General features: G+C 35.7%; 2 protein-coding genes across 2 annotated transcripts; both read left to right on the top strand.

The window, feature by feature from the left end:
• Positions 1-715: 715 nt before the first annotated feature.
• On the top strand, positions 716-2,083 carry LOC143552344 (uncharacterized). Its single transcript, XM_077042597.1, has 2 exons — positions 716-1,754; positions 1,935-2,083. The coding sequence occupies exons 1-2, from the start codon at positions 716-718 to the stop codon at positions 2,081-2,083; spliced, it is 1,188 nt and encodes a 395-aa protein (XP_076898712.1).
• A 78-nt stretch (positions 2,084-2,161) lies between these two features.
• LOC143552339 (uncharacterized) lies at positions 2,162-3,303 on the top strand. The gene is made up of 2 exons (XM_077042592.1): positions 2,162-2,656; positions 2,875-3,303. Exons 1-2 carry the CDS (start codon positions 2,162-2,164, stop codon positions 3,301-3,303), a joined length of 924 nt encoding a protein of 307 aa, XP_076898707.1.
• Positions 3,304-9,507: the final 6,204 nt, after the last annotated feature.

Here is a 9,507-nt window from a genome sequence, read left to right as displayed (position 1 = left end):
CCAGGGCGGAGTGGTCGACGGACATAGGCCCGACTCCGCGGTAGGCCCGAAAAATTTTAAAAAAATTGATATATTTTATATATAAATTATATTTCAGATTTCTTTTAACAAGGCCCAATTTCAATTTCCAATTGCTCAAATATGAAAGCCCATAAACAATTTATAATTTTCAGATTTTGATACCTGGTGGTGCTGGTTATGAATTAGGAGACCAAGAGGCACGATACGAACGACGATCATCAGAAACTAAGAAACTTAAAACCCTTACCGCCGTGACATCCGTCGGCGTCCAGGCCCACTCCGGCCAGTCACAGCGCCGCTACGCCGGCTTCTTTCAATCTTTGGTCTCATAGCGCCGCTCCGACTGTCCGTCTCCGAGTCTCCGACTGTCCCTCTTGTTGAGTTGAGACTTGAGGTTTGTTTCTTGTAATTAATATGTGAGAATTTAGAATTTAGATTGCATTTATGTTGAGGATTATGTTCGATTTAAAGAACCGAGGCTCCGACTGACGGCTGTTGGTCTGTTAAGTGTTAGATTATGTTAGATTTTAGAATATTAATATATTATATATTGTACTTACTATATATATATATATATATATATATATATAGTATATTATATATTTAGCAGACTAGCACAGTAGGTTTTTTTAGATTATATTATTAGATGATTATATATTTAACTAATATAATCTTTATATATTTTTCAGAAAAAATGCCTCATAAATACAAATATCTATCGGGTAGTCAAAAACTTAAAATGAGGAAACGCGCGGAAGAATTAACAAAGTCTCAGGTTGGGGATATATTTAAGCTTTTTCCAAAGGAACCTCAAACTTCAAGTGGTAAAAAAGAACAAGAATGCGTTTACGTTGATAAAGATAATGTGATTAATGTTGAAGCAAATGTTGATGGTAATGTCAATGTGGATGAAGATGATATTGATGCGGATGGTCATGTGAATGAAGACGATATTGATGTGGATGTTCAAGTGGATAAAGATGATGTTGATTTGGATGAAGATGATGTTGATGCTAATATGGAAGGTGTTAATTTGGATGAAGGTAATATGAATACAAATATTGATATTTTTGATCCTAGAAATTGGGATACCTTTAATCCGTACATGATCAATATCTTGGTTGAGAAAGGTCCAAAACGAGATTTGACTATTCATAAGGGCCCGGTGAATTCAATTGGAAGACGGTTTTCTTCAAGCATGTATACAAGACGTCTATCTAATGGGGAGACTTGTGATAGAGTATGGCTAGTGTATTCGAAAGAGGTTGACAAGCTATTTTGTTTTTGTTGTAAACTTTTTAGAAAAGGGCAACCGAAAGGTGGGTTGGATAGCGCTGGTTTTGCGAATTGGAAACACTCTTCCATTAGACTTAAAGATCATGAATCTAGCATTGAACATATGAAGAATATGAAACAATGGTTTGAAATGCTTAAAAGGTTGAAATGTAAGGAAACAATTGACAAAGTAGCATACGAGCAATTCAAGAAAGAAAGATATTATTGGAGAGAAGTTATTTTTAGGATTCTTGCACTTGTGAAATTTCTTGCTAAAAATGGTTTAGCATTTCGAGGATCCTACGAGAAGTTGTATCAAAAAAGTAATGGAAACTTTTTGGGATTGATTGAGATGTTGGAAGAGTTTGACCCAATTATAAAAGAACATGTACGACGTATTATGAATGATGAACTAAACGTACATTATCTTGGGCACAACATCCAAAACGAGTTAATAGGTTTGCTAGCACATCGGATTAGATCATAAATCATCGAGAAGATAAAGCAAGCAAAGTATTATTCTATAATCCTCGATTGCACTCCTGATATAAGTCACCAAGAACAAATGTCGATAATTGTGAGGTATGTCAATGTCAATTTAAACTCTAATACGGTTACTGTTGAGGAATCTTTTCTAGGTTTTCTAGTTGTTGATGATACCACCGGTAAGGGACTTTTTGATGTTACACTTGAAGAATTAAAGTCTCTTGGTCTTGATGTCAATAATATGCGTGGCCAAGGCTATGATAATGGATCAAACATGAAAGGAAAACATCAAGGAGTTTAAAAGAGATTCTTAGATATAAATCCTAGAGCTTTTTATGCCGCGTGTGGTTGTCATAGTCTTAACCTTGTATTATGTGACATGGGTAATACTTACACTAAAGCTAGAGAATTCTTTGGTGTCATACAACGGATTTATTCCGTCTTTGCTAATTCTACTAAGAGGTGGGCGATTTTAAAAGACAATGTTAAAGGATTGACTCTTAAGTCAATGTGTCCTACTCGTTGGGAAAGTCGTGTGGATAGTGTTAAACTGATTAGATTTCAACTTATTGATGTAAGAGAAGCTTTGATTGAAGTTAGGGACCTCAATACCGACACCGATACTAAAACTCAAAGCGATGCTCGTTCGCTATCAAAGAATGAAGCTTGTGAGTTTGAATTTTATTTAGCAACTGTCATATGGTATGAAATATTATCAACAGTGAATTTCGTGAGCAAAAGATTGCAATCCAAGAATATGATTCTCGATGTTGCTATTAAACAAGTGAAAAATTTGATTAAATTCTTCAAGAATTATAGAGAAGTGGGCTTCTCTAAGGCTATTGATGAAGCTACAAAAATTCCATTGAAATGGGTGTTGATCCGGTATTCTCTCAAAAGCGTCCGATTATTAGGAAAAAACAATTTGACGAGTCTCATGAGCAAGAAGTCTTATTTTCACCTGAGGAGAACTTTAAAGTTAATTACTTTTTATATATCGTCGACCAAGCGATTGCTTCTCTTGAAACAAGATTTGAACAATATGAACAATACGAAAAACTATTTGGTTTTTTGTTTCCTAAAAACTTGAAGACGCTTGATGAAACAAAACTTAAGTCGTGTTGTTATACTCTTCAAGAAGCATTAAAGCATGGAGACGAGTCCGATGTTGATGCCGATGAGCTTTATTTGGAATTGAAGTTATTTGAGACATTTTTATCTAGTGATATTGTCACACCTTTGGATGCTTTAAACAATGTGGTGCAACATGGTTTTTTCCCTAATGTGGTAAATGCGTATCGAGTGTTATTGACTATTCCGGTAACTGTGGCTTCGGCTGAAAGAAGTTTTTCAAAATTGAAGTTGTTGAAGACTTACATGCGGTCCACAATGTCCCAAGAAAGACTTAACGGCTTGGCGTTGATATCTATTGAGAGCGATGTATTGGAAAGCATAAATTATCAAGACTTGATCGAGGGTTTTGCTTCAAAAAATGCTAGGAGAGTATCACGTTTCGTTTAGGTATGTAAATTAGATTATTTTTGCTACAATTTATATGTTTTGTGTATTGAAATTACAATTATCATCGTATGATCTACTTTTATTTGAGTTATCGAGTTTTATATTTTACTTAAGTCTTAAGGCCCGAATTTATACTCGCCTTCGGCCCAAATTTTTTTAACGATTTTCGGAGCCAGGCATGTATATTTAAATATAATTTAAAAAGAAATATGGGACTGTTCTAGCGGTATGAATTTATAATGTTCACATAATACATAGCATAAGATAAAGAAAGAATTTTATTCCTTTATTTGAAAATCCAGTCCAATTAGCGATCATGTTTGCCGGTTCAACCGGTTTGGCATCATACTTGGCCATAGTGGCGAAGCTTGGGTTTCGTTACAACGGTGACTGAAGTCACGGACCCAAAAAATTTTAGGTCGACGATTCGGTTTAGGTCGGTGGTTCCGTTTGGGTCGGAACAAACAATATGACATCTATATATCTATTTTTTTTTCATTTATTCTAACAATTGTTCTTACAATTAAAAAAAACTAGATAATTTTTTAACCAACAAGACCTAAAAGATTCATAATGATGCGAGAGCCGAGAGGAAGGGCAAGTATAAAATTACAAAACATCCAAACAGGTTACAGGGGTGCAAGTGAGTTTTATAAAAATCCAAATCCTAATCAGTAATCATTCCACGTTCTTTTTTTTATGTTTTGTTTAAACAAGTTTTTATTTTTACAAACAGCTTCCCTCAATTTGAGTTTTATAAAAAAAATCAAACGATGAGGTATTATATTCAAAAAAATTAGTGTTGACCGGTAGCATTTTTGAAAAATACATCAGGGGTGACCGCGCTTAATACCTATAAAAATTTCCGGGGAAAATCACGAAATTTACCCTATGAACGAAGAAACGACAAACCAAGGCCACTAGAGTCCCCAAAGAGCTTCGCCCATGCTTGGCCAACCCAAATGAAGGTGGTCCAATAGTACGCAACAAGATAGGTTATGTAGATGGTTCTCGGTTAGACAGGTTGATTTAATCATGTTATAAACCACACTTGTTAAAATAGTTTAATCATGTGATTATCATGAAAACTCATGTTATAGGTGGTGTCTGGATTTTTGAAAAAATAATGAGTTTTTTCTAACTTTGAACACTATGTGATGTTTTGATAGCGCATTTTGCATCATCGCGTGTCAATTGAGGGCCTTCTTTATGTTTTTAAGGATGGTTTCCACGGTAGGAGGTTGTTGTGGATCCCCTTTTCCACTAATGCTCGTAAGGTGGGTTACCATTGATGGTTCCTTGATATCACGTTTAAGCAATTCTCTTTTTAAGTAATTGCAATAAAATGAGTTTAAGTGATTCATTTAAGCCATTAAACGTTTTAATACTTCTTAACTCATGTGTTTATTGTTTCAGTTGTTTTCTAATGGATATGTTTTAAACATTAATCCTTATTCCTTGGCCACCACTTTTCCTGTTCTTGTTATTTTTTTATATAAGTTTTAACCAATTACTTTAATAATTTCCTTTCATGTTGTTGAACTTTATTTTAAAATGTTTATATTAATTTTATGAACTGTTTTCCTACATAATCACACAGTATACCAGGTAGTAGTTGCTAATACTTGCTATAGGTAGAAATACGGGTGTAAGTGACTCAAGTTTAGTTTGGGGTTTACCAAGCTTGAACCTAGTTCATTTTTAACATCATATTACGTACTCATACTCCATTTTACATCAATATATCTAAATCACTTTTTTTATCAACTTTTGAACCTAACTACCTAAGATGTCTCCTTTAAGAGGCATGCACCCATACCAAGTGGGCAGCCTCATACTGGCGAACCTAGTTCATTTAACTTAGGAGATCTAACACTCAACTCGTTATAAGTTTTTTTGTCCAATATTTAGTTTGGATCGAGCTTGAAACATATCGAGTAGCAAAACACGCTACTTGTTTACCCTTCTAAACACCAGTAGAATATTAAAGTACCAAGGAATCAAAAGTTACCAATATAGTCATTTTGTCCAAGTATTTTTACCAAATAGTCATCAACCTTTAACCTATAAAGTTTATTGTCACTTTGAAATCTAGCCAATCAGAAGACATCACATAATATAAGTCGGCTAAGAAACCTAAGGCTAGCAATGAGTTTCATGAAAAGCACAACGGGGTACACCAACCAAGCAACTTGAGAGTGATGCATGTCCATTGGTAACCGCCTAACCAGCGTGTTCCAATTTTATAGGCTTAGACGGTGTGTTTCAATTTTTGTATGCTAGTATTTTTAAGAAATTTTGCATTTACTAATATATTACAAACATCCATCTTAGCTATCAAGTCATCTGAACAAAATATATTATAAATCTTCAAAAATACGTTTTTTTTTTCGAAAAATACGAGCCCGCAACAATTGTACATGACAACCAAGCCTACAACAACTGGACACGTCGGTTAAGCATACAAGCCAGTGTCGGCTAATGATAGACTAGTGTAGCCTATCAATGGACACATATTACTCACTTTTTGCTTAGCTGGTAGACTTCGCTACACTTTTAATGAGATTCAGTGCCCAAAAGCTTAGACTAAAGTAAAAGTTCATTACTATTTTGGAAAATTAGTAGTTCAAAATAACTCTAATTGTCATTCTCCCTTAAAAAAATAAATTAGGAACAACAAATGTCCATAACAAGAAGCGAATGGGTATCCCTCACATATGAGATAGTGGTAGAAATGCATGGGTTCTTTAACGGAAATCTAAGTTTGCTCCTCAGTTTCTCACTTGGTCACTTGTTTCATTTTGGGTGGATGTTAACAATTAATGATTTGAGCTAGGCATTTTACAAGGTTGTCGGTTCGGATTCCGACCCTACCCGGGTTTTCTTTCCACCGTGTGACACCAGAGAGTTCTGCTCTTATGGCGACACATGTTTCCCAGGGAAAGCCCAAGCGAAACTCTGAACTCAGTGTGAGACCGGTTAAAACAACATAGTCTGGCCAGAGTGAGGCATCAGAACTCTCCAAAGAGTTCAGTAACTTAATAAATACAAGAACGTTTTCGTCCTTTAAAAAAAGCGTGTGGATGCAAGGTGTACTTTGGTTTTAGTTCTATTTCTTTATCCAAAAACATTTTTTCCATGTTAAAATTCTTTTTTATTTTTTTCTTTTCTGGACGGCTTTTTCTTGTTAAAATAAGAAGAAAACTTGTAAACGATTACTGTTTAAACTTTTAATAAAAGTTATACATTATATTTCCACATGCGCTAAACGTTTTAGTGACGATACTAAAAAAAATAATAGCAATAAAATTTTAAAATTCGTTTTGTGTAAACTTGAGTTAAATAAGCATTTCACTTAAAAAGGATCAATAAAATGTAGATGATTGTTAACTCATCTTTTATACATTCTTTGTCTTATGTCTTCTTATTTTGTTTTGTTTTGTTTTTTTTTTAATTTATCAAATTAGGATATTCAATCTTATGCATTCAAATTAAATATAGCATAAACAAATAGTGATTGTTCGAAGTTGAATGCAGAATGCTATCTTAAGTACTATTGTTTCGGTTTAGGGGCTGATGTGTTTCTATTAACGGGTTGAATTCTTTGATCCAAACATGATATATATTTTAATTTGTGTCTTAGTTTTACCACACAATTTAAAATTAGAGATATTTACATATATCCCCTTCTTAAACCTTTAAATTACATATTTCGATTATGCTTCCGGCGAGACAGCCCTTTTCCCGTTGATTCTTTCGTTGTGGTCTTGTCTGATATGTTTGGTTCTTTCCGTTCTTCGGCCCCTTATGTTCAGTTTTCTTTCTTTCTTTTTTTTACGGTTTCTACAAACCCTTATGAAGTTATGATACATATTGATAAAAACGATTGGTTAAGAATGTTTGATTGATGACATTAAACCTAAAATAACTATCCAACAGAAGAACAAACATTATTCAATCACAGGTTGAGATGTTAAACAAATAATGCTTATGATATAAACAACGTAATATCATTATAATGTTTTACTATTGAAATGAAACTAATAAATCTGAGGTTAATATGTTCGTAAAAGCACTGACTCGGTTTAAATTGAAATTGAGGAGATATTTAATTGATGTTTTTACAATTAGGAATGAGATATATGTAATAGTCATTTAATGAGTTCATCAAGGGTAAAAAGGTTATATAATTAGTTAATTTTAATGAAATGGTTAAATATGTAATATGTGTGGTTTAGGAAGAGGAAATATATAATTGATTTTTAAGGGTTGGATATATATATGTAATAAAGCTTTTTAGGAAGGGGATATATGTAAATACCCCTTAAAATTATATCATGTTTGAGTGAACACGTTCAATATTCATCTATGAATGCAAATAATACTTAGTGAAATAGTAATAGTTTAAACAATCATTGTTGAAATAGAAACTCTAAACATTAGAAGACAAATTAATTAAATTAAATTAAATTTGCGCTTAAGGCTGAGGGGCGTGGGGGGCGCGAGAGGGGGCGCGAGTGGGGGCTCCAGCCAATAATATTGTGACGTGTGGCAGAGAGAGAAACTTGATAAGATGGGTGTTGGTTGTGGTGCTCGCGCCCCGGGCCCTGGTGTGGAGGGGCGCGAGAGGGGGCGCGAGCGGTTTTTTTTTATTTTTTTATAAATGTATTAAAAAAACGTATTATTAAAAAAACTCATAAATTATTTAAAAAAACACACATTAATTAAAAAAACACATTAATATCTAAAAAAAAATTAAAGTACTAAAAAAACATTATTCTTATTCTTCGGCTTGGTCTTCTTCGATCAACCTCTTCCGGATACGTTCCTTTTGTTTTTCCATCAGCATTTGGTCGACCGGATTTAGGTTACTGAAGTCTCTTGTAAGGAAGTCCAAATCTCTCATTCTTTTTTTTTTTTCTTTTTGTCAATAGAGACCACCTCCATGGTTTTGTTGAATTTATTGAGGGATTCAACAAGATCGGCGATGTTTACGGCTTCCCCCTCAGCCGGTTTTTTCCCCCTGGCGTCCCTTCCCAATGGCCGCCTCCTCGGCGGTGAAGACGTTTCCTCCCCCGCAACGTTTAGGTCGAATCCAACCCGGCAATCCGACCCGGCGGAAGTGCTATACGCTCCAGACGAACTAGTTTTAGTCCGTTTCGGCCCTACTTCCGCATCAAGGTCCGGCGCCACCAGCTCAACCCACTTAGAACACCTTCTCAACCTCTCCCACACCTTTACATCGTCCCACGTCTTCACCGTCCCATACCTCCGCAGGCACTCCTGCTTCCACTCTTCGACAGTGAAATTATAAACCGCCAAATCGTCACTGCCACTTGGTCTCATACGACCGGCGTTCCTGTTGAACAGATTAGTAAACAAGCCGACAAATTTTCTGATTTCGGTCCACCGACCCGAAATCATATCGGCGTTCCGCTCTGTACTCCCAACGAGCGAATAGAACGTCTCCCTAACCTTTGTCCAAAAGACCTTGCTCTTTTGGTAGTCGGCTGCAAAATGCATAAATAAATTTGTAAGTCATTTAACTTTTTTATTTAACTTTTTAATTAAAAATCATTTTTAAAAACGTTAAAACAATTACCGCAACGCCGATCCTCAGAAATGACTATCCAAGCCCGACACAGGGCTTCCTTCTCATCCGATGACCACGGAGTGGTTTTCCGTTTCGTCCTTCCAGTCGAAGCCGAACCCGACCCGTCCGTTGCAACTTGTTTTTTCCGGTGGACGCGTCTTCTTTGTCCCGCAGCTTCACCTTCTGGTTCTTGTGTCTCCGGAACAACAAAGTTAGGAGACGGTTGTATGTTGGATGGTTGAAAGCCGGATGATTGTTGCGACCCCGAATAAAACATCGGTTGGTCCGGTGCCGACCATAAATCGTCGTAACTGTAATCTGAATCTAGGTTTGGGTACCAATTTCCAGCCATGTTTTTAAAAAAAGGTTTGGAAGATGGGGTGATTTTGGGTTTTTTTTGAGGTTGTGGTAAGTATTTTATGTGATTTTGGGTGTGGTATGTGATATTGGGTTGATATTGGTTTATATAGAGAAAAATTTTTTTTTTTTTAATAAACATAAAGAGCCCAACGACTCTATTTACGCATTCCCAGGCTCCCTCACGCGCAACCTCTCCCGCGAGACCCCTTGCGCCCGCCTGGATTTCCGCGCTCGCGCCCCTCTCGCGCCTC

This window comes from Bidens hawaiensis, unplaced genomic scaffold (genome assembly GCF_021521415.1).
Source record: "Bidens hawaiensis isolate Kalapana, Puna unplaced genomic scaffold, B.hawaiensis_p1.1 tig00016848_1, whole genome shotgun sequence".
Classification (NCBI taxonomy): domain Eukaryota; kingdom Viridiplantae; phylum Streptophyta; class Magnoliopsida; order Asterales; family Asteraceae; genus Bidens; species Bidens hawaiensis.
Note: the sequence above shows the minus strand (reverse complement) of the source record. Positions and strands in the feature narration are given on the sequence as shown.

What these genes read in the sequence shown, in the direction of transcription:
- LOC143552344 (XM_077042597.1), top strand. Translation starts at nt 716, where the DNA reads ATGCCTCATAAATACAAATATCTATCGGGTAGTCAAAAACTTAAAATG. An exon ending in CATCCAAAACGAGTTAATAG is followed by an intron (nt 1,755 to 1,934) that starts GTTTGCTAGCAC and finishes AATCTTTTCTAG; the next exon opens with GTTTTCTAGTTGTTGATGAT.
- LOC143552339 (XM_077042592.1), top strand. Translation starts at nt 2,162, where the DNA reads ATGGGTAATACTTACACTAAAGCTAGAGAATTCTTTGGTGTCATACAA. An exon ending in CAAAAATTCCATTGAAATGG is followed by an intron (nt 2,657 to 2,874) that starts GTGTTGATCCGG and finishes AAAAACTTGAAG; the next exon opens with ACGCTTGATGAAACAAAACT.